Raw genomic sequence first — 25,971 nt, 5'->3', positions numbered from 1 at the left:
TCTGCTGTGCATGTTAATTAGAGAGAACGAATAATTGCAAAGAGACTGTGGTAGTTCTAGGCCTTTATTACAGTAATGCCTTTCCACCCCTGGGTCTAAAAGATTACTTTAGATGGGATAGGCATGTTCACTTACTCTGTATAAAGCCACATTCAAAACTTTCTTGTTACAGCCGTTTTAGGCCTACTTCTATGCGCAGTTTAAGACGCGCCCCCCCCCCCCCCTACCCACCCACCCCCCATTTCCACCTATGTATCCCCTAAGTTATGCCAGTCCCAAAGCTAAACACGACGAGCAAACTGACATGGTTTTAGTATGATATCATGGGGAAGGTTGCAATCAAGCGTTTACATACGTGACATCGATCTACAACGGTTTTTTGTACGTAAACTCATTCTATTTCAAATGGCTTACGGGGACACCTTTGCCGCGTCCTGGCCCTTTATTTTATTCCAGTTGATAGATAGACTTTTAAGACGTTTTTACCCGAGGACTCAAAATGTGTCACTTCATGTAAACATCACTCTATCATTTCTACGCATGTCTTGCTTTGAGAGCATGGGAAACAATTCTAATATTGTATTTCACTTTTCTGTGTATCCTGTATTATGTAAATTAAAGCCTGTGCAATTCTGAAAATTTTTTTGTCTCAGTTAATTTTTTTAATGAATAAAATCTTCAGTAGGGTTTATTCTTAGCACCAGAAATTTATAACGTTTATGACAACTATCGACATAAGCATTCTGTATAATAATAAATTGCATGAACGTCTAATTCCACACTCAATGAAATTAAAGAAGTTGTACATGTAGGCGTAGCATTTCATTTGGCAAGTTGTCACTTTCATTCCGCCCGTTATTAGCGACATATATTGTGTGGATTTTTTTTTTTTTTTTTTTAAAGAGATTTTTCACTGATGTTGTTTTAATAATCGTTTCAACTTCTGACTTGCAAGATGAAGAATCTCACCTATAATGAAGATAAATAACTGTTTTTCTCCAGCACCCGCCCAGTGTAGCGCGCACGTGGAAGACTTAATGAGCCTATAATGAGGTGATTAAGTCGACTAATTACATGGCTCGTTACGTTACATCTATGTAACATTTTTATCATCCTTTAAATAACATTCCTGCCGCATATTTTACGGGGTGGAACGTTTAAGATGATCGAAGAACATGAGTTAAAGCAATGAAAAATGATGATGAACAGCAAAGTAACATATTATGCAGATCGTTGCTGATCCCTCTCTCTCTCCATAGATAGATAGATAGATAGATAAAACGCTTAAAAGTGTTTGTTTCTCTTTCTGATTTTCATACATCAAGTACTGAGAATTTTTACATCGCTTGCCACATTCATTGAGTGGGTCGCGTACAAGTGACAAAAACTAAACCCTCTTTTTTGAGATTTTACCACTTAAGATGGCATGATTACAATAATGTGTAGCACACTGCTGTTTGCAGTCCGTGAAGTGTTTCGCAAACCGTCCTGTTTGATGCCTTAAGCAAAGAATAATATACTATGTAATTCCTTGCTTTAAGTATGCTGTAATCATAGAAGCAGTGAATAGGAGACAGACAGTTCTAAAAAGTTTTAAAAACTTATCTCTTCCACCCAAATTTTTAATAGTTGCACTGTAATAACTACATGTCATCAGTTGAGGTAGACTGTATTCGTCGGGACCGGAAACCAGATAAATTTGGTTGCACGATATTTGACAAATAAAATCCCTGACGCAAAAAAATGGGACGCTCGAGGGGCCAATCAACACTCTTTGGCTCTCCCTAAACAAAAAACTCACCAATTTCGACTTTAAATGTTGATGAGCTTTAAAAAGTTTTCAGTGGTTAACCGTAATTCGTTTGGTGTGATGAGAGGCACCTTCAGACAGAGGCTTGCCTCCGTTGCGGCGGCTGATTCGACCACGTCAATTAATTTGTGTCTTGCTCACATGACATATTACATGACATTGTTTTCGTCCAAGATTTAAAGCGCAGGTATGCTTGCAACAACAAAGCTTCGGGGCAAGTTCAGTTTTTAATAGCCAAATAATTAAAAAAGAAGTGGATGGCAAAATGACGACAAGAGTGAACGGTAAAACTCAAGGATTTCTAAAAACTCTATGTCTCCCGGCCACGCGCCGTCATTGATTGAGTAAAACACCTGCGTTTTTTCGACAGGTTAATTACGGCATAAAAACATATGGCCGGAGAATGATCACGAAACGAAGTCCCTGACAACAAGAGGGACCGAAAGCGATTGTTTAGAAACATTTAACGATCATCACGAGCTCAAAGGGGCCCAAAAGACACGCGAGGCTTTTCAAAGAAATTAATGAGTCGTGAAATCTTCGAAATGTGATACGGACGATCGTATTGTTTTCTCTCTGTTGGCTCTCCGTGCCTCGTCTATCCTTCGCCTTGAGAAGAATACACGTGCTCGTTTTCTCTTAGTTCAACCTGTTTAAAACTGTAAGTGTCAGAATTTCAGCCGCCAATGCTGATGGTTATGTTCGCACACCTCTGGTTTTTATGTATTTATCGGCCCCCTCACCTGCCATAAAATGACATGTTGGGCTCCACTAAATAAATAAATAAATAAATAAATAAATAAATAAACGAACTTTTAAAAACACACAAAAGGGGGAAAAGAAAGTAAAATAAAAGAGTTTAAAAGTAAGACCTGCCAAAACGGAAGAAAAAAGGGTATAAGATACTCTGCACAGTAAGTATCTTCAATAATTGACGATTTCGCACGGTCAGTGTAAATGGAGATATGTTTAAAAAGATACAATTTTCTAGGGTGTCATAAATGAATCATCTACAACAATAAAGCTATTTTATTATATATTTTTACAATAATGGTTTAAAACTTCAATTAGAGAGAGGCCAAAATCAAACCTTTCATGCCCACACAGTTTTGGCAGGCGATACCTGCCAAAATTTCTCCTGTACTGGTTTGAAAGAAGAGCTGCGCAATCTCACGTTACCGCCTTCTAACCACAGGTCCCGATCTTTTTCCAAATGCAATCATCCAAAATTACGATTGCTAAGAAATTTCGGAGATTTCCTTTCGTGTTTGAACCTGCGGACGCTCTCCGTTTCCGGCGTGGAGGTTTTTGAAGCAGGATATTTTTACAGATATCCATAGGTGTCCGCACGTGACGGGCGAAATGAGGTGAGGTCATACGCGAGGCGGACACTTGCAAGATCTGATTGAAAACATGGCGGATGATTGAAGCGTCTTGGTGAAGATTCTCCCGGGCAAAACTACGCTTTCTTTCGTACTCAAGCACCCACTGCTAATTGCCAATCGTGGGAAAGGTAGAGATAGGTAGAGCTTAGAACGTACCTGTCTGCCGTCATAGCCAATTTGTTAAAAATGATAGAAGTCCATGGGAAATGAATCTCAATTTACGATGCACTCTTCCTTTCTTGCTTTGATCGGTTCTAAATACATAGCACTCCCAAATAAATTTCTAGTATATCGCTTGGGAAAAAAGTTATTGCAAAAATTAAAGATTTCAAAATTTCATTTTTTGTTCACAACTTTCTTGTAATATTATAGAACGTACAGTGATAGTGCCAAGCTCAGTATTTTATCAATAAGTCATGCCTCATTAGTTTACATTGCAATACGTAACGAAATTGTCAGTATGGTATCTAAAAATCTACTCCTCTTCTATTCCTTTCAGTTTTGTCTTTTCTCTTATATATTTTTCATTTCTCATCGCATTTTAAATATCAGTTGGTAGCTAAAAAGTCACAGAGAGTTTTCCATCCATTGTTTACTATTTTCATTTGTAAACAAAGATTCCCTTAATAAATTGTACCAATATTTCGCGCTTAGGGAAAGAGAGAAATAATAAAATGGCCATTTTTCTTTGTTTCACCCCCATACCTCACCAACCCCTCAAAAAAACTTCGCAAATAATTTTCATGGACATAAAATTGTTGATGATTGATTTTGTTTGACGTGAAAAAAACAGTTGATAGAATATTTTTGAAAAAAAAACTATACTGATACCATTTAAATAATCAAACTTGAACGAATAAAGAATTTCACGTGTAAAAAAATCGAAATCGAGTGATAACATTAACAGAATCCATAACCAACTGGAGAGACTACTAAAACGACAAACTTATGGTGACTTTGTGCAGTAGGATGCCTTATGTTAATGGTGCATTGTTTTTTAACGTTCTTGGTAAGCGGCTCCTAGAAGAAACGTTAAGTAATAGGTGAGGCATTTAAGAAAGGAACACTTTTGCACTAACGCCCAAATATATGCATATACACATATATTGAAAAGGTATTGGGGCCACTTCCTCAAGTTTATCAGGTTAATCTTCCATAACCTGCTCAATCTTGCCAGGTTTTTATGTCAAAAACAGGTCCATTTCGCCCAGTTGCTTCCCCATCTCCCTCAACCACGGTACAACAACTGTCGCTGCGAGGAATTCTAAATGTATGTTAGTTTCTGCATGAGCGACATAACGGGTGTTATGTTTTGCTAAAATGGTTGTAATGACTACGGGACAAGTGGTAACGGTTGCGCCTCATTGGCAATACAACTGGCAACAGAACAAAATACCTTCACAGCCGCCATTTTGCTGGGTTAATCATTCGGCTGGGTGATAAATCAGAAAAAGGAAACATTAAATCAAGTTTGTGAATTTGAAATAACAACAGAGAGCTGGAACCGAATTTTATGTTTGTCTTAAAACTGAGAGTTTCTGTAGTCAGATCATGTTTATTTCTCCTTCGTTTCTCTTTGTATTTATATATACCATCATATATGCATGTATTTTACGTTTGTTTTTAAACTCATATTATTTCTTCTAAGCCTGCTGCTGCTGAAATAATTTTGTTATGTTTGTATCACTTTTACTTTAACACCCATGAACTTTCAGAGAGAGAAAGAGAGAGAGAACAACTTCCAAACAATGATGCATATTATAGTTTTTCAATAAAAGCTACGCCACTACACTGATTAAAGGTTACAAATATCTTAAATATACTGTTGAAGAACATCTCCAATTAGTCAGAACGGACAAGAGGTTTCCTACTTCAACTTGTTTATTTGTCAGTATTAGCGGTTACCGGTAAATCGGTATCATACACCGATAAGAGTCACTACCAGTCCAGCTCTGGTTACGTATCTGGCTGACCACGAGACGTCTAATTCACAGCCACTTGCAGACATTTCCGAGAGTTTATTTTTAGTGATTTCGACCGCTGTTGATCTGTTGACTTTAAATCTCTTGTAGATGATCTAGATGAGATGTAGATATCCCGCGCGTGCGTTCAAGACTGCTTCAAAGGATCAAGAAATAAGTAAGGTGTTTTTGTTCTGTTCACTGATAAACTAGGTAAATACACGAGGTAGACGGATCCTAGTCTAAGAAAGGAGATTTGTCGGGGTTTAATTCAATGATATTACTGTTGTGTTAACGTTATATCTGCATTTCCGGCTAGTTATCTTTCATGACACCTTGAGATGAAAATATGATCAAATATGTCTTTGGTCCGTGTTACTATTACGTTTTATCATTACTATTTATTTATTAATTTCAGCAGCAATTATCAATATAACAAAAGTCATATTTTTATGCTTCATCATTTTGAGTGTAGTCAGGACTGATTTAGTCAGAATTGCTTTATCCTACATCGTATCCTTCTGGTCTGTTCCCCATTCACCCTTTTCCCGTATTTTCAGCAGAAACATGTCTTTTGTCCTTTTTTATATTAAGGAAAAAATACTGTACAAAAACGAAGGTATGTAGCTTTATTCCTCGGCATGTTATTAACAAAGAGAAAAAAAATAAGCCATGAAAACAAAAGAAGTAATACAAAATATGTACAGTTGGCAGCAAGTGACATTATTCGTTTCGTATAGACGCATTGCATCAAAAGTGTCTTTACAGAAAGACTAATGTATGAAAAAACGTTCTTCCCAGATTTTCACTATGCACATTTCACCAGTATACCACCTGGACGGTCAGTTTATTTCTCAAATCTTTTCAAGTAGCCACGGGCGACTTTTATTGACAGTTTTACCAGACTCTTTCACCACATCTGTAAAACGGTCGAGCGAACTGACCAGAGGCTACTAAGAGTGAATTAATATATCTGACTTCATGAATTCACCGCTTTCACCGCAGACAATTTCGATCGGTCTTTCTTCTCTCGATGCCAAGGGATTTTCTCGTTTCCGTTGCCGGCGGTGTTTTTCTCTTTGTGATCAGCACCTTCACAAAAAAAAAAAAAAAAAAAAAAAAAAAGAGTAAAACATAAGTGATAGATGTAATAGATTAATTGGTTTTCATGCTATTTCATTTGCAATATTATTACAGATTAAAACGATGAGAAATAGTAGAAGTGAGCAAGTTAGATCAGCCTGAAAATTATTCTGATAATTCATTGGTAACTGTCTCTTTTCATACACATAGGATTACTGTACAGTAGTAACTCAGAAGTTCATCGCATGGTTCTGTCATTCAAACTCCGTGCTCCTCGAGGCGAAGAAATAGACAAAAAATAATAGAGAGTAAACGAAGGAGAACGGGCAAGAGAGTGATCGGTTAGCGTTGAAAATCGTCCTTTTCCGTCCGTTATTTAAACAAAATTAACGATAAATGAAAGGCAGCAGACGATACATAAAAGTCACAGGCAAAAAAACTCTGGCACACCCTCGGTACTGTGTTGAAGACGTTAACGACCGCGTGTGTATCCGTTATATTGTGGAGCCAACGCCGTTTAAAGTGAGGGAAGACTGAAGGGTCGTCTGCGCGTAATAAACTTAACAAACTGTTTAATGATCATTTCGACATCACACCTGTCCTTAAGAGTCAAAGATGTTCAGCAGCGTGCCTTGACATTTATATCTTTAACGAGGAAAAGGTTTTTAAAAACTCGCAGCTTCTTGTAAAACCAACGTGATTTGATGGAAATCGTTTTCAAAATAATAATGATTCTTTTTTTTACATGCGCAAATAGGCAGACCTGTGAACTCTCTCAGTTAAATTTGAGAATGAGAATCTTAAAATTTCAGACCTCATTTCTCACCGTCACGAATGGATGACAGGATTTGAAGATCAATGGTTTTGAAATGTGCATTCTGCATTTAACTGAATATAGAACGATCATTTATTGTTTTGTGAGGGAGGGGGTTATTTTATATTCAACGAATATGCCCGATTTTTTCATGATATTATATGATAAACGATATATGCAACATTGGTGTCTTGATGTTGCTCCGAACTTTTTTTCGATTCTTTTTATACACATGTGACTAAAATGAGGACGGTGAATCAACCAAAAACAATGGTTAGAAAAAACGTAAATTTTACCCGACATAGATGTTTATGACCTATTGTTTGGGGTTCATTCAATCATTGGGACCGATGTGCTTATAGAGAAAGACAATTAGCGGAAAATACATCAAAGCATCACGCTTTTCTGATGGTCTTAAACACCTCCCTCGAGAAAAAATTCACCAAATACAAAGCCGCAAAGTAGACATCACATTGTTTTTTTGCTCAGAATTTCCCACCGTTTAAGTCGCTACAAACAACCACGACCCCACTGTCACCTTACAAGCAAAAGGATGACACCGGCAAATCGTTTCGTTTCCTTCATTGACAATGCACCTTCAAAATGATGCCAAGAAACCGACCGCGGGACTTAACTGAATCATCGCGTTTCCTCTTTGACGTTGTCTTTTTAAGTCGTGGTGTGTGAGTGCCTCTTTCCTCACTGCGTCAGGGCCTACACACGCACGCGCATGGCGCCCCTGATCTGCATGGTTAATACGCTGTATATTTTATCCAAATTTTGGAATGGTGTGTTAAAAGTTCATGCCCTGTAAATGATTACATTTGAGCCTGCTATGAAGCTAGGTGATACCTAAAATCGCTCCAATCTCTGCAAAGTACAATGATATATGCACTGTTACTCTGTCATGTTGAGCTCTGCATGTGTTTTGCCTGAGGGGTGCTGTTCTTTCTGGTTATAAATTGCTTTTCATTGCCTAAATTAATTCTCAAAGACTGAAGAAACTGAGTTGGTGCCAGGACATAAAGCCCGTTATATCTAATGCAGTATATAACTGCCTATTTAATAATATCTTTATCTACTTTCAGTGGTTAGCATATGTCTTAGCTCAGGTACCAAAATACACATAGATCTATAATTTACATTTTATTTGGAGAAGACACATGCACACGACCACTGAACATTTAACAAAGAGCAATTGCAAAGCGGGTTATGCAAGTACATCTGCACTTACCCCCACCCCCCACGCAGGCAAGGTGGGTTCAGGGGGTACTACAGAACAGCCCTTTTTTGCATAAGTCCAAAGGTTTAGTTGGTCAGCTAAGGCGGGGTATAAAGGCCAACTTAAACCCCATTCCCATAGATTTTAGATCGATCTATCCCCGTGGGGAGTCTCACTAGATTACTGTCAGCTTAGCCGGCTTAAGCGTCTGTCCCGCCTACTAAAAGCTGACAGGGGGTAATTAACTCTGGTGCGCGCTCGGCTGACTGCAATTTAGCGTGAACCCCCAGGGAGTTAGGTCGATCTAAACCTAAAGCTCAGGAACAATCTAAATCTCTGGGAATGCATCCTTAAATAAAAGAACACCCTTGGGATTTAGAAATTAGTCTATACAGGTACCAGTAAGAGACGAAGTAGTACATGGCTGAAGAGTAAACAGTACAAATCACCCGATGCTGGGGGAGGGGTGTGGATCCATGCAGTGGGTCAACCTTATCAGTGAATGAAATCTGGGAAAAGTTAGAGACGGCGCATGTGTCACCACTTTCTCAACCTCGCCTTAGATGAATATGTCACTATGACACGCTTTCAGAAATATGTAGCCTATTTGAAAAAAAACTTTTAATTTCTCACTCTATCTTTCAGATTGCATCACGAGCATCTCTCCCCCCCCCCCAAAAAAAAAAAAAAAGAGAAAAAAAATGAAAAAAAAAAACAGGTTAAAATAGTACCATTTTGTTAATAGTCATTTTATTTCTAAGATATGAAATCAAAATGTCCTTTTATAATCTATGTTCAAACTGCCCTGCTAGTGTACGTTGTCATAGCATAGGAAAAGTCACGTCGCCCTCGCCCCCTCAACACTCAAACCGATTAAAACTTGACAGTCCTCCAGGACTAAGGTGGAAATTCACTTTGTCACATGAGTAACAACTGTTGTCCGATGCCAACCATCACCGGTTCTCACGCCACCTGGCGACCCTGGGTACCTGAGACCCCGACACCATCAGCCACATGAAACACGGCATTTGCATTCTATGCCTTCTAAACTGTCAGGTTCTTGGAGTGCTTGCCAAAACCGCTGACAATGAATGGATGCTGAGATCATCCAAGCCTTCTCGGTGACTCGGACGGGCGTGGGGGGATGTTGACAAAAATTGATGGATGTGTTTTCGCTCCCTGTTTTGCCAACTCTGTCCACATACAGAATTTTACCTATTTTTGGACACATATTCTTTTTTAAAATTGAGGTTATTGTGTTAGTAAACATGCTAATAATCAACAAATCTCACATCTTATTTTCTACAGAATAGGCCTACTCCTTTGCTGGCAACCAAAATGGGGCCTTCTAATTTTTGTATGCCGTTAAGCTTTGTGTTCAATTTTTGTGTGTGTACTGTTATATGATTTTGTATGGATGATTGTTGGAATTTTCTGGACAAATTTTCGTTAGATTTACTGTATGTCTGTTGCGTAATACAAAAAAAATCAAAGGAAATTTTACAGACCAAAAATGAAATGCAGGGGAGCTTTAGAAAAAGAGTTTGGAAGATATTTTGGTCCAAAGTGTAGGGGAATGGGGATCGAGATGGTTCTTAGACTGACTCACAGGGCACATGTATTTCGTTCTCGTGAAAATAAATGTAAATCGCCTCAGCAAATGTTTTTTTTTTTAAGTCACTTTCGAACGAGATGTAAAAAGTAGAAAAAAATCATGTCAACAGAGACAACATCAGTAGTTATACAGTTATTTCACAGCGGAAGCTCTCTATGCACCCATATTCGTGACCCGAAGCACTTGTCACTTGGACGATCATTCTGAATGGAGAGGCATTTCAGCGGAGCACGTACCCCACCAAGTGTGACAGTAAAACACGTCTTTTACGGCACCTGACACACGGACGCTGGTCACTCCATTAACAGGGCTTTGTAAAAATGTACCCTGGAGTAGCGAAGGGTGGAGTAACTCTGATAGCCATCGCAGTTCTGCTTAGCACGAGAAAAAATGAAGACGCGATAACGGGGGCTAGATTCCACGGCCTAAGACGCGCTCATACGGGATCCAACTTAAACCGCTTGGTCACCGAATGAATAAATTATTTCAGCACAGGTTTGAATGTCTGAGACGTAAGAGGAAAACTCTTCAAACCCGCCCTTCTCACTCAGACACTAACTGCAACACGGACGCCTTAATACCCGACAAATTAATTGTTTATAGTGACGCGTTTTAGTCGTAGACTAGCGTTAGCGTAAAACTCGTCTGAACACGATTTTAGCGAGTGAAAGCGAGTGCAATATGCTTACAGGTCCACACAACATGTTGTTATGCAATGCTTACAAGGTCACCGGCTGGAGGTGACAAATGAAGATGCTCTGGGGAACTCCCCACCTTGTTACATAATCACAGTGTACGCTAAGGCCTGCGCGCACCTTTGCAGGAACTCTCGCGACTGCATGCACACAGAAGGAATGTACTCAACAAACTCTCGTTCTTCGCTTCATTTGGCTTCCAAAAAGCAGTTGAAAAATCAAGTTTTAAATCATTCGTAAAAAGATATTATTAAACTTGCCCCATACGATGATAATATAGCACAGTGTCTAGAAATACATGTATAAAAATCTTCAGTCAGTGTAATACAAACCTGAAAATCATGCTGTTTAGTCAATGTCAACTAATCCTAACTAAGAAATGTGTGACTTAAAACATATATCAGGCGGACAAAATAAACACCAAACTGTAGACTTAAATGTCTCAAAACCTGTTGTCTGGAATTCAATATAATTCAACCGAACACTGCTAAAGAATATTGTCTTGTTTTGACTTAATAGCTTACGAGCTTATTGGCTTAAATGAAAGTCGTGCAGCGTTGATACAAAAATCATAGTTAAAATGCACAATGTCACAGTTAAGTCGACTCTTGATAAATTACATGTATATGCATTTAATGACCTTCGTCCATACTGTCATAACCGCTGTCCACTTGACATGTTCGGTCAGGGTGACCTGCCAGCCGATGCCGGGATGTCCATTTAATCAATACGTTTGTCAAGATAACTATGGTCAAACAAGGTGTCACATCAGTTAAAGGTCACATTACGCAGCGACACTTGTTTCTCACGTAACAGTCGTGTCACAGCGTTTGTTTTAGACCGTGGGACACCGTAGTTTACACCATACAGATGACACATGTGAGGTGCCAATGACAATGACAGACAGTGTCATACAAAGTTCAATTGCCCCGTCATCAGGTGTCATCAATAAAATAAAGCTGCCAATCTCGTTTATGAATTTGAAACGCAGAGAAACGGAAGTGTGTTTTATGCATACAGGCCTTTGTGACTGAATTTATACATTTTAACTTTAAAGTGAATTTTTCTGGTATTTTAAGGCACATTAAAAATTCACTGATTCACATTAAAAATCAACTGGTAATAATCGGTACCCTTAATGCCCTCTTTTCAGAGCACTGAAACTTAAGTTTATTGTCATAACTTTAAATTAAACATAACTTTCCTTTTTTTTAATGTCGGAATTTTCCAATAAAATTCAGTCAATCTTTTTTAAAAAGTAGTTCAAAACAAGAAATTAAACATGTAAGTTTAAAATCAACGAAAAGCAACTTTTCATTTCGTAACTAAGGGATACCTCTTCGTGAGTTTATTCAAAACACTAAAAAAGACATATTGCTGTGTTAAATGTAAAGAATGGCATTATTTAAGTTTCTACAGGTGAATATCTCTTTATTATTACGTAAATAAAGGCTTGGTCTCACTTACTTATTAATACCTAAAACCACATTTAATACCCTCAAATTCGTAAACTTGTCAGGTGTCCATCAACCCAGGTGTCCACATCATTTTTATCTCTGTATGGTAAAGATGCCCTTGATATAACTGTACTTGGTCACCTTTCTTCAACCTTAAATATGTTCAATAAATATCATTGTTTTTCCTTTAAAAACAAATTTTCTAGTACAGATTTTCTTAGCCAATGAAACATATACCGATCCAGGCAAGTTAAAATATGTAACAATTCTTTGTATACTTATCAAGCAAAACAGAGTTCCCTCTTTCTTCGACCAGTGGATCATTTTAGCTACTATACAACGAAACAATGTTTCCAAAAGGTCAAAGTTCACACATGTGGCAGTGTAAAGTTTCATCAAAATCATGGTGACAACGTGATCAGTTGGAGATCGCCCTGCCTCGGTCAGGTGGAAGAATTTACCCGCACTGGTCAACCTTCTCCACCTCATTGTCCGTGAACTGAGATGAGGATAGTGGAAACAATCGCGTTCCTGGGAGAAAAACTGACCTTGCTGCTCGACTGGGTTTCGGTTATAAAAAGTTCGCTGATTGAAGGCGGCTTCCCAGCTCACGCTGTATTTTCCACGTGCACTGCCCCAGCAGCAGGTGTGGTCCGTTGACAAAGTTACACGCTGAGCTGAAAGGGACTGACAGCGGGCCTTTCACCAACTGTTGTTGTAGATCGGTACTATTTTTGTTGCTCTGTTTACAGTTTATAACCCGCGTATATTTTGCGACAATTGTGATTTCTTTTCTCTTTGTGCACGGTATTCTTCAGGGGTCACGACCTCACGAGCGAAAACGCCGTCGCCACAAAGAGTACGGAGATCAAAACGCATTTTGTACAATCGAGCGACAAAACGCTTTTTTCTTTGTTTATTTTTCCATTATTCTGCCATTTTGGGCAGGTGACACGTTCATGAAAAGCAAACTCTGTCCATTATGTGTGATCTCCTCCCACCACTATGTAGTAAACAGATAAGAACGCGCAAAATATGTTTTCTTGTTATTGTCCCCTTTGTCGACTGCTTTCTGCGCTTAGCCAGGGATGCACAGAGCAGGGACAAACGCTTGTTTAGAAATGACGCTTCCGAGTAAATGATTATATACAAAAAATACTTATGGAATAACAATGCGTTGTTTTCGTGTGTTCTTTCTCTTGTTGTAAGGTGTGATACAATTTTCAGGTTGGCTGTGTAAGAACAACGTCATTGTGGCGCACTTGTTAGAGAACGGTGAATTTTCACTTCTCAGAGATTTGATCAAAAGAGAAAGAATTTCTTCCCTTTCTCTTCGTGATTTGAAGGATGTCACGCACCAAATAACAGTGGCTTTATTTTAATCTCTATAAACATTAGAATGGCTTTAAGGATGGGGTATTTTCGTTCTTATCCACCTTTGCTCCCTCTACACCTGGCTAAATCATTGAATTAGGAACGGGAATTTTCAATTTTTTTTTTAATTTTCATCCTCTTTGGCTCCGTCTTTTTCTGGATCTGTCATCGGAACATTTTCTTCCTTTTTCCACAAGTGCCACCACAAAGATTACGTAGCAGTTCTGAAATGTCAAAATTCGGGTTGAATATATAGGAGTGTAATAAGTTTTTATTACGTCACTTCCTCATACCTGTGTATCACCTGCGCCGAGCCTTAATTTGTCCTCATCATCATCTCATGATTTCCCATTATAGGGGGCTGCCATTACCCGGAGGTTATTCCCAGGGTCTTGTGTCACAGAAAAAAAAATTGAAACCGAAATTGGCCGAAAACTTTAGTTTGCTGAGATCCAATGTAAATCTGTGGTAGTCCATAAAATGAAATACCCTTCATGTTTTGTGACAAAAAAGAAACTGCAACTGATTGAAACTAATAGCTTCATTTTGCCAACGTATTTGTGTAGATAAAGTCTGAATTGATGAGACCAAAAGTTGCGACAAATTTCGGTCCAAGGTTGTTTTGAGAAACCGGGCCCAGGGTTACTCCGTCCATCCCGGTGTAAGGCATAGAAGGGTCCAGAGGGGAGGGGGGGGGGCACTGTAACGCCCATTTCCTGGAAATGCTTTTTTTTCTATTTTTCCTTTTTTTTCAAACTTGCAGTAGTGAACGGCGAAGAAGCGTGGAAATGACGGCAACAATATTGGATTTTATTTAATGTAGACTACAACCAAACTGAGGGATTTGATGGGCATTCAGTAAATGTGATAAAAATACGTCACCGCATATCCCCGTATCCTTGCAGAGAATCATACTTCTTTAAGAATAACGTCAAAATGTGGTCTCTCTCTCTCTCTCTCTCTCTCTCTCTCTCTCTCACACACACACACACACACAGAGAGAGAGAGAGAGAGAGAGAGAGAGAGAGAGAGAGAGAGAGAGAGCACGTGCTCCCCAGGGGGATGTTAGATGGAGAGATGTGTAAGAACAGGGCGTACCCGCGGGCATCAGTCACACAGTCCAAGATGATGACAAATAATGATAATGACCATCTTATACCCCGTGGTCAAACCATTGTGACAAGTGGATATGGAGGCGGTGGCCTGATAATCGAGAGGAAGACGGTCAAGTTGGCTGGAGAATAACCAGGGGATGAAATATTGGCTTCCACTTGCTGACCGATCCTGATGTACCAGCCAGGAAGGTGGAGCATGTTCGCCACGGGGGAAAGGAGGAATGGGAAGGTGGGAGATAATGCAGAAGTCGAGACAAACAATAGGTGTTTTTTTTTTCTCATTGCTGTATCCCTCAATAAATCTTAATAAACTGGAGAATCATTATAAAAAAATATGCAGTTACACTTCTCAAAAATATGTCGATACTGACAAACAACAGAACACAGGTTTAAATCAAAAAGGTGAAAAAACTATCTATACATGAGCAACATGAATGAAAAAAATGTACCAGATAGAGTGTAAATAAATCAACAAATCATTAGTATGGTGACGCGTGTCAAACTCGAAGCTTATGGTTATGTCAACCCGACCGCATACAAAGCTGGATAGATGGTTGTCTCTTTTTGCCAAGTCAACAGTTCCAGTTACATGAAGTTGTTTACACCATCTATTATACCGCACTATATCATAAGATAGCATAATGCAAATCGATTTAAATTGAGATACTCGGAATCACGTGCTACCAAAAGATTTATTGAGAAATTTACACCATTTTGCACGCTTTCAGTTTGTATTTGTTCATTTTGATATATAAGGTGGACATAAATTTGATAATCAATTTAACTTGTCATCGCTGTTAACTAGGATATAATCTGTTAGCATTAAAATTTGCATTAAAAATGGGCATCCGGAAAATAGAGTTGGACGTGCACCATTAAAATAAATTAGAGTATAAAAAATTCTCGTTTAAAGTGTGCAGTGGATATGAAGGACCTTAGGGGTGAATCCTTCCATTATATAAATATGGCGATCACCTCTTGGTAGAACAACGAGTAAGCTGATAAAAACATTAAAAAATGTATTCATTTCAGTTAGGCGCCTGGACTACCATGTTCGAACAGGAACTCGCTTGAGCTAAGCATTGTTCCAACGTTTAATTACCTGTATTTAATGGAGTAAAAAGCTCTTCGACAAGTGAAACAGAATCATTACCATTTTGCAGCTTCATAAAACGCATGGCTTGGAGCAAGTATTGCAACGAACTACAATATGAAATCCAATAATTGGTTTATTTATGGTGGATTTATTCTATATGCATTGGGGACAAATGCTCACGGCTTTTCGATCCACTACATATTAATACCGTAGCTAAATGACGCGCGTTCACTGTCTGTGCTTAAAATTTTATATAAAGCGGTGGAGTTTTAATTCTGCTGTGGGTGCCACGCACAGTCAGTGCAAAGCCGTCAAAAGGTCAGGAACTTTCTGAATAATTATGAAAACCTCTCTTCCACCTCATCACAGCGAGAGAACAAATTCTATAATCTGGTATGGCAAAGGTCTTCCACTTTATCTATTAGAACAAATTTGCAAAACGAAATTTTGTCGTCATTTACAGTAACCAACCTGTTATGTATTTGAACCCAAGTCCTTACATTCAGAAATTTGATATATATCTTTTAGCGAAGTTTAGTTCTAACCATCAAAAATGAGATAAATGCCAAAACAGCGAGTGGCAGCCAGTCAAAACACCCCACCTCTATATCCTACCTAAATTAATTGTTATCAATAGACCAGACCCGAGAGCCTCTACTCGGAAATTCAGGCATTTCCTGAAATCTAGAGTTATCTCTATTTTTCTTCCCCCCTTTCGCCCCGATACCAGGTAGACACCTTATAGGATATTAAACAAGTATCTTGTAACAGGATTATGCATTCAAGTACAGTGTACTATAACAGTACATATGACAAGGCGTGAGCACCTACAAATCAGAAAACAAGTCAATTGGTTCAGTTGATCTTTCTGTTGACCGGACTGCGTCAGATTGACGATTGGATATTCCTGGACCTTACGGTGTGTACTGTTATAGTACACTTTGTGCTCACCAAGTCAGCAGCATAGTTTGACTTTCAGATGACTGCTACAAATGGTTATTTAAAATAAGGAACTGGTTGTCGGTAATAGCGTCTTGGTCAACACTCCTTTGACGTGATATCGATCGGACTGTGCTCCCAGTATGAACCTGTCTTATTTAGAGAGGCCCCTGTACAAACGAAAATTGACGTAGTTTAGTGGAAAGATGGTCATTTTAATGAAGAGTTCAATAACGCGTTTTTCTCCCGTGCAAATGGTCTAATTATCTCCGATTCAGCGACTCTCAGCGGTCAGAACGTGGTCCATCGAGGCAGAGGGGGCGCTGAAACTCGGGTCTCCTGCGCTCCCTCTCGCCGTGCTCTTATAGACCCTTGCTCTCCGCAGTTTAACAATCGTATTATCGTTTTCCAAATGGCTGACTAATGACTATAACAAACCGCTTTTCAATCTCAGCGTTTAGTGTAGAAGCATGAGCACCTGTTCCAGTAAGAAAATATCGGGTGTTGAATTACCTGGGGCGTGCTGATGGAGGGCGAGTCACCAAGGCGCTGATTGGTTGACGCAAGGTTGTTACCTGAGTTACGCACGCACTGATTGGTCGGCCAGGTGGGCTATTTACATATGATGTGCTCGTAGTGCAGTACATAATGAATTCATCTCCACGTGAAGGCAACAGAAACTTCAGAGTTCTCTGACCGTGACAAGAGGAGCAAGTGAGAAATAGAATACCAGAGACGGAAACAAGAAATCTTTTTTTCTCCAAGCCAGAATCGCCAGTCAATGTCCATGCTTTTCGCACCTCGACTCAGCAGTGGACACTTAGGAGGGGCTGATAATGCACCCACACCTGTCACCGTACCACAACATCGAGACTGGATTAATTCAACTTTAATAACTTCATTCAGTGAGAGGACCGCAGAAAGGTGCGAAGTGCCACACACTTCAACTGTCACCAGAGCAGTGGAGAATAACTCACCGTGGGAAGGTGGCTTCCCCAAAATGCCAAAATCTTTTCTCGTTAAGAAAACACTTGACGGACTTTACATTCAGGTCCCAGCAGAGGCCCTGGCCGCGGAGATTGACGCCCGAGAGGCAGCGGCCGCGGCAGCGAAATTGACGGACACCGACGCTGCGTCGTCACCAGCGCGAGACCCGTCAAGTCCCCGAGAGAGGAGACAAGAAGAAGAAGAGAGGGAGGAGAAGACAACAAGCAGGAACTGTGTCGCCCCAGACAGTTCATCACCCGCGACAAGATTATCCGGTAAGTCTGAACTAGAGTTAACTCTATTTCTGTAGACTTTGATGACTTACTAATAGACTAATGATAGTCTTCGTGTGTTAACATAGACGTGCAGCTTGACAGGATGGCCTTGGGCCAAGGAAAGGTATGTTCGCCGTCAAACTGTCAACTCGACCAACTGTCGTAATGATTTAGGAAAAAAAGTGGACGGCCATGTTATAAGATATACCGTGCAGTGGTCATTCAATGGTGATTTTTTTAAATGATGGACTTTAAACACCTCTTTTCTGAACACTTGTCGCGTAGTGTGTATGTTCTTATCGAGTCGTGCCTTAAAGCTAAAATGCGTTTTTATTATTCAGTCAAAAACCATCAAATGGAACATTAAATAATGGACAAGTTTGCTTAAAATTACTTAAGGAGTACATGCAATTGCCGAAAATAAGGAGAAAAAACAAATTAACAATGTCTTAATTTTATGTTAAATTTTTAAAGTAAATGAAAATACTTTTTTAGCGATCTGATGTCATTTAACAATTTAACATAATAAGGCTAATGAATGAAATAAGGAAATGTTTAATGGCAAAAATCGAGACATTTGGTTTAAGTAAAATAGAGATTTCTTCATTATATTTTATTGTCCTTCAATCACTCGAGTCATCCGTCACGCCACGAAGAAAAAAGGAGAGATTTAAAACTCTTAACTGGATACGTCATTAACAACTATTATTTAGTTGGAGAAAAAAAAATAACAGTAGATGTGGCGACACGTTTAAAATTTTAAAAAAGTAATATTTATTTTTTTTTTGGCATAAATAAAATGACATTGAAAGTCCATTAATGTTTGGCATTTGACATGTGTCACACAAATCAAATTAAAATGCCAGAAATCAATGATTATAAAATACCTGTTTGCGGTTGACAGCCGCAATGATTGGTGATAAAGATGACTCTGAAAAGTGTCAATCGTTATTTTTTTTCATTTGTCCTCAACGACCGTGGCACTGACATTTCACGGAATGACATGAAACTGCGAATGGAGTAGAAAGTTAATGATGACATAAGACCATGAACCTTAATGAAAAGACCAAGATGAACGCGGCACAAGTGTTCAAATATCTCACGCCCTCGAAACAACTGCCGCTCACTTATGATATACAACATAAAGTTAAGATGAAGACCAAATTGTCAGAGACGACAGAACTACAAATGTCAACTGGCTTAGGAAAGATAAAATTAATTACGGTATTTATTAACCCAACACTTGTTTTTACAGAGGTAATTACAGTTTAATGTTTTTTTTTCTATTTTATAGATTAAATTTAAATCAACAATCGTGCGAAAGGCATTAAGAGAGCCGAATCTTCACTTATATTTTTCATTTCAAAGATATGAATATTTGTTGTTAATTCATTATTGAATTGGTGGCTGCTGTTTTGATAAATGGTATTAATCTCAATGTGAATTGTGTTCAAAACCGCTTCTTTAAATCGGCGAGATTAAGTCCGCCTTACCTTGCCAGCAATCCTTCAGAGTGATCAGTCTTCATCAATTTTCACTCAACATTTGTTTGGAAAGTGGACATGACTTTATTTGAAATCGTAAATGAGCTAAGATTGCAAAAAAAAGTCCGAAGCAATCTCATCATCAACCTGATCGCTTAAACTTTCCGTTTAAACGAATCAGTTTGACGAATATGCCTTTTCACAATCATACAAGAAATAGGAAGCGGAATGTTATCCTTCGATAATGGCAATATGGCCCTCAACCTGCTCGCGACAGAAAATGAAACTGTAATCAAAATCTTTTCCGAGAAATAAACAAGTTAATAACATCGCCCTCACCGCGAGGTTGGTGATATTGTGACCGCGTTTGCTGTCTGTACAATAGCAACAAGCACTGCAATATCCGGACTACCACCCCGGCTCAATACGCGGTCGACTGACAACACCGTGATCGAAATTTTGTTTTATTTATGACTCTCTCTCTCTCTCTCTCTCTCTCTCTCTCTCTCCATTCATTTATTCATCCTCTGCGCTATCTTCTTCATCGTGCTCCCTTTTCTGTCCGCTTTCTTCTAGTTGTTCACCATTTCATTTCGACTGAAAAAAAAAGAATGGATTAATTTACGACACAGCTAAGAACCAAGAGTATTTATTGAAGTTTATACAGGTAGCCAGCGGGGATCCCGGACGAGACTACACTGGTTCAGAATAATGCACTTGCTGCTAACATTCTTAGTAGTGGAGCTGTTGAACAACAGAACAGGTTTTTAATAGTTTCGTCCTTGATTTTCCACCGTCGTCGCTTCGGTCGTGAGCTTGGCCCGCCCTAGGATACAAAATAAATCCTAGCTTGGTCCCTGTTTTAACTTTCACCGGCCTGAGGTAGGCGTGGTGACCATTCCTCGTATTCTACGAAATTCCTTTTAACATTGTTATTTTATATTAAGTTACATCATATTTATGTACCACGGTCTTGTAAATAACGCGTATTGGACGTCAGTACAAAACCTTATAGTTTGATGGGACGTAGCTTATTCAAAGATATATTTCGAACAATTGCAGTTAGTGTCGCTCTTTGATTGAAGGTTATATTTTCAGTCGTTAAGTATTCGCCATGGCTAGCGTTGTATTTCGCATGTCAGGAAAGATAACTCCTGAGGCAGTGTGTGCTTATAACGTGATATGTTTGTTTCCAGTCAACACACCTTGTTCTAACAGAAAGTGTAATTTTCTACCTCGCGATTCACAAGTTATGACTTTTCCTTTCCGGGGACTTCCATCTCGGAGTTGCGGAATTTCTGTGAAAGCATTTTGTTCGGTGCGTCACTATTCATTATCCATATGACCGAGCCCCACTTACTGTGTAGAAACTACAGATTGAGCGGACTGGTGAACTACATTGCTTGTCCATGTGCCCGGTCTCGGTCTCGAAAACGCGTGTGCCCGAGAACCCGAATGACGTTTCGCGCAGACGACACGTAGCACTTTTACTGATTTCTGGTGTCGTTTCTTTGATTGCGAGATTCAATTGAAAGAGCAATATCGATTACTCCAACTACAATGAGGTTCCTCGGAAATTACCTGTAACGATATTTTAACTGCTTTTCTATCTCGGCTTTTAATCGATGACACTCCGTCACCCGCGTTTCAAAGCCGGGAATATGGAACATCCACGAACTGGGCCTAATTACTTTATTAAGATTAACTGAGCGGGGATTTTTAATTTCCTCTATCAAACATCCAGAAGGCGGTCTATTTTAATTGTTTCATTTCCCTTGAAAGTAGTGCACAATCGCAGACGATCTCGTTAGATCTCACCTGCGCACTTTTTTTAATTACTCCAGGGGTTAAGTCTTATGTCAAAGAGACACAAATGGCAGAAAGGGTCGTGGCTAATAACGCGTGACGCTTACAACTATCGGCTCATAACTGGAGGTGACAAAGTCAAAGCGAACTGAACAATCAGATGAAAAATAAAATTAAGTGTCCGAACGTGATACAGGAATTGAAGCAGCAGTCACGCCTGCTGCGCGGTAAAAATGAAACCGGAGGAGCTTTTGTGTTAGCGATGATCTTTCAGCGCTTTCTTTGACATCAATGAACAACGTGGTCCGTCAAACAGTTTCAAAATGCTTTCATAAAAATCACTGATAATAATGTGTATGTTTATCTCTGTATCGTAGAAGTAATATTTCCTTTTAATTTCACTCGGCATTCTTTTCGATGTGATCAAACGGTAATTTGAAGTATTCACAAAGGGGTTGTTGGAACGCGAAGATAATGGCAACTGCATGATAGCATATTTCTATTAGACTTTAATTCTTATCACTTTGCTCTGCGATGCGTTGGGGCAATGGAAAACTTTTTTGAATTGCATGTTTTTTTAACGCAAACTTTATATCTGTACGTTAAAATTTGGAGTTTTGTTTTGCCATATTATTAGTTTAAACATTTCTATGACATGTTAACAGAAAGAAAAGGGTGGATTTACAGAATTTGTTTTCTTTAATTACAGAAACTGAGCCAATTACTCCACCACCACCATCAGTCGCAAAGACAGAGTCAGAGCTTTATTCCGAGGTAGTTTACGACTTGAGCATGAAGTCTCCCCCACAGTCAGCCGTGGCCATGATTGCCAAGCCTGAACCTATTCCAACAACAGAGACTCGCCACATGGAACCCGAGGCACTGAAAATGAAAAGCTCACTACCAGAACCTCTGAAGGTTCCAGAACTTCTGAAACCACGCAGTCCGGAGGTCTTGAAGTACCACGACGTGCCGTTTTGGCAGTCGACTTTTGGCGGATTCGGGTCGCCTTATTTTGGTCTCTACGGCAGTAATTTCCATCGACTTCATCAGTTACATTTCCAATCTTTGCACGACAGCTTTAAGTACAGTCCGTACTACCCACCGTTCCCAGGCGCCTACCTGCCGCCCCCGCCCATCTTGCCAATACCGAGATCGTCGCCCCCTCTCCTGCCACATCCTCCTATGCCAGAGCGTTTGTACGCCGACAGCGGTCGCTATGAGAGATCCCCGATCACAGAACTGAGCCCAAAGCAGAAAGAGAAGCCAAAGTTGCCCTGGAGCATCGAAAGCATCATTGAAGACACGAAAGATGTCGAAAAGAGGCGGAAACTAGGCGATCCCCCGAGGTACCATTGTGAAGCGTGTAACAAGAGCTACTCAACGTTCAGTGGACTGTCGAAACACAAACAATTTCATTGTATCACGCAGGTGAAGAAGCAGTTCAACTGCAAATACTGCGACAAGACCTACGTGTCTTTGGGGGCACTCAAGATGCACATACGCACACACACGTTGCCCTGTAAATGTAAACTTTGCGGCAAGGCGTTCAGTCGGCCATGGCTGCTTCAGGGACATATTCGAACGCACACAGGGGAAAAACCATTCAAGTGCCCTCACTGTGGACGCGCGTTTGCGGACCGCTCGAACTTACGTGCCCACCTCCAAACCCATTCCGACATCAAGAAATACAGCTGCAAGTCCTGCACGAAGACATTTTCTCGCATGTCTCTTCTTCTCAAACACGAGGATGGCGGATGCGCGGGCATCATTCACGTGGGATGAACAGGGTTTATTTAGTGTTACTGCCTATAGTGTCAATAATGTACGTCAGTACGGAGTAGGCAGATCCCCTCTTCTACTGACCGCAAGTTAACGAACAACGACAAAAAAGATGACAGTTTTTTGTTTGTTTTTACTCACGCGTTTTAGATTTAGGTTTGAAACGCCGTTGACCAGAAAACTCTTCTTAACTCTTGTTAACATTATGTACGAAACAAACCGCGTTGTTTAGAAATGCGCAAGTAACATTTACAATGTTTTACGTGTCATTTGTTATTAATATTTTAATGGAAGCAATCATTTATTCGACACAGAAAATCACCAGCTGCTCAGTGTTAGGATAAACGCCCTCTAATTACTTGACATTAACGCTGAAACTGAGTTCAGCTGTCCTTACTAGATATTTTAACCATTTCCAATGTTTAGTACACGCCAACGCATAGTCATTCCTTACAAGTCTCTGTCAAGTGTCTCTGTCCTGTCAATGACCTGGTGTCAACTTTACTTTGCTAACGAAAAAGGCCACGTGGTATGGTGGATAAGTAAAGGCGATTTATTTGGTGTTTCTATAGAGACGTGAGCTGCAGCATTGTATGGTGTATTTCTTTTTTTACCTTGATATGCGTGATATCGCTTATATACATTAACGTGTACACCAAGAAATCTTTGTTATTTCTGTCTCAGCTGCAGATATGTCTGCCGATTTGTTTCCACGGTTTAAATAATTTGATATGAATCCTTATTTTTCATAGAGGTTATTTAACATTGGCTTTGAGATATTTATATGCCAACACGGTTTCGTTATTTAATCGTTTATATTACATGTTAAGTATAGTTAATGAATTTATTGGTGCTAAGAGGTCTCACGTCAACTTAGATGGGGAAAAAGGTTTGAAATTCTGAGCATTGAGCAAAGCACTTGTATGTAGAACTCTACGCTGTATCTCAAAAGCAGGTGACTCAGTTTTCTGCGTTGAAATGCAAGGTAGAGCTGCAGTCGGTAGTTAAGTTAAGCTGAGATGCACAGACGCCCCGTTCGTATTTATTTATCATTTATCTGCTGCGCGTGCGACTGGATCCACGCGTCTTAGACACATAGCCACTCTAAGTGGCCGGCTCTCACAGGGTAGACAGAAAAAATAAACTGTTGATGATTTCATTAACTCCAATTAAACATCTTATTAGATGAGATTATTTATTTAGAGAGTTTCCACGGAGCACGGAACGTCGCCCATAAGGCATTTGCATGCTGACCGTGTAGGTTATTATATAAGAGTTTGTTTTTAGATTGTATTCAAATCCTGCCTTTGGTTAGAAGATAGGTGTATGTTACAATGTAGCTCACTTAAAACCATGTAAGATTTAGGAAAGGAATAAGGTAATTAATATAACTTAAGCGCCACACTTAATGCCAACGTTGAGGTGCGTACAGCGAACGGTCAAAACCTGTTCTTGGAGTCTCATTTGGTGTCTGAGCTTTTTTCTTTTTTTCGAAAACACTTTCCGAAAATTGGTTTAAATAAAATTTTAAGACTGAAAATTGTACTCTACGTTAACACTCGATAAATCAGAAGTTGTCCAATTAACTTAAATACTGCGCTCGTTTTATAAGAAGAAAGACGGGCTAAATTTAAGTTTTATTATGAACAAAAATATACGGACATTTTGGTTTAAACGTTTTTTTGATCAATTTTCGGACTGGGGATCTATTGTCAGACTGGTCCCTGAGCTTTTTTGCAGTGGGACTGAGAGCAAGACAAGTTTGCTGAGTATTGTATAGTCCACAACAATGTGTACAATGTCTGTTAGGGAGGTTTAAGTGTTTAACTAAGGTCTCTGAAGGAATAAAATTATGTATGAGAAATACAGATCATAGTTTTTGTTTTACATCCATTGTAATGTATTATCAGAACGTCAAATTTGCTTTCTTTCTTTAGATCTCTTTTCTATACAGATAAATCCGGTACAGTATCAACAGCGGGGAGCAGTATAAACGAAGCTCGCGTGCCGTTCATTATGCTATGTTTCAGCGTAATTAATGTATTGATGATCAGTGATATTTTTCAGTGATCAAGAATCAGAGAGGTCATAATTGATTCTATTCCTTTCTTTACACCATCGAGTAACTGAAGAAGGGCTTTGGAAAATTAAAAGGCGGGTTATGCATATATTTCAAATATTAGAAAAACAGACACATACAGCAGATGGTCATGAAAAAAAAAGTGGTGAAGTCGCATGTGTTAATTTCGTATCAAACAAGCAGCGAAACCGATTTAGAGCACACCACATTACGGCCGCTGAAAAATACACTAGTTGGATGCAAAATAATACTGTAGTACATAAAGTTAAACTGACGGAAAACGCATCAAATAAACAACGTAGAGTATTCTGCCATTCTCCTTTGCTTTTAAATTCAAGGCAGGTTGCAGTGATCCTGGAATAGAAAACAAGAAGCAAGTTCACCGTGTGTGTGAGGTTGTTGTCGTTGATTTCGAACCGTAAATAATTATGAAAGAGGTAAACTCTTCAACGTTCACATTCGAACCCGCACGACCCTTGGGCTCATTTCAAGATCTCAGGTGTAGTTGTGATTTTACTATGCAGTATGAAAACGCCTGCCGAGTCTTGGTCACTTTAAGGGTCAGAAGTTGGTGAAGGGACATTAAACTCCCGATTTCATGCAAGGTGTGTGATTCTGAAACGGTTCCGTTGCTTCTTTTCATGCTGTTATGCTTGGGAGAAGCCAACGCACAAAGCTAAAGGCTGACGTAAGCGGTATGTAAGAAAAACATCGTAATATGCCCTTTATTGTTCACTTTCACGGGAGCACGCATCCCTGCTAATCCGCGCGTGCTCTCGTGAGAGAAATCACCTGCTTGTTACCAATTGAACCAATTTCTTTAAAGAAGGGGTCGGCTACTTTCTCCCTAAGGGCTTTAAGTGCGTCCCTCCGAATATTTCCCGATTGATAGGGATTCAAGCAAGTCGAACGCAATCACCGTCGGGTACCGAATCATTCCAGTCGACTGATGCCAGTTTTTACTTCATTAGCTCTCAGTGGCTGTGTCTAA

General features: G+C 39.5%; 1 protein-coding gene across 1 annotated transcript; it reads left to right on the top strand.

Annotated features, from left to right (window-relative positions):
• Positions 1 to 17,159: 17,159 nt before the first annotated feature.
• On the top strand, positions 17,160 to 24,768 carry LOC106151542 (uncharacterized). The gene is made up of 2 exons (XM_013524866.3): positions 17,160 to 17,828; positions 21,828 to 24,768. The coding sequence occupies exons 1-2, from the start codon at positions 17,348 to 17,350 to the stop codon at positions 22,901 to 22,903; spliced, it is 1,557 nt and encodes a 518-aa protein (XP_013380320.2). The 5' UTR covers positions 17,160 to 17,347; the 3' UTR covers positions 22,904 to 24,768.
• The last annotated feature ends 1,203 nt before the right edge of the window (positions 24,769 to 25,971 follow it).

The sequence above is a fragment of the Lingula anatina genome, chromosome 4 (assembly GCF_051362555.1).
Source record: "Lingula anatina isolate TDL-2025a chromosome 4, LinAna3.0, whole genome shotgun sequence".
In the NCBI taxonomy this organism is placed as follows: Eukaryota; Metazoa; Brachiopoda; class Lingulata; order Lingulida; family Lingulidae; genus Lingula; species Lingula anatina.
Note: the sequence above shows the minus strand (reverse complement) of the source record. Positions and strands in the feature narration are given on the sequence as shown.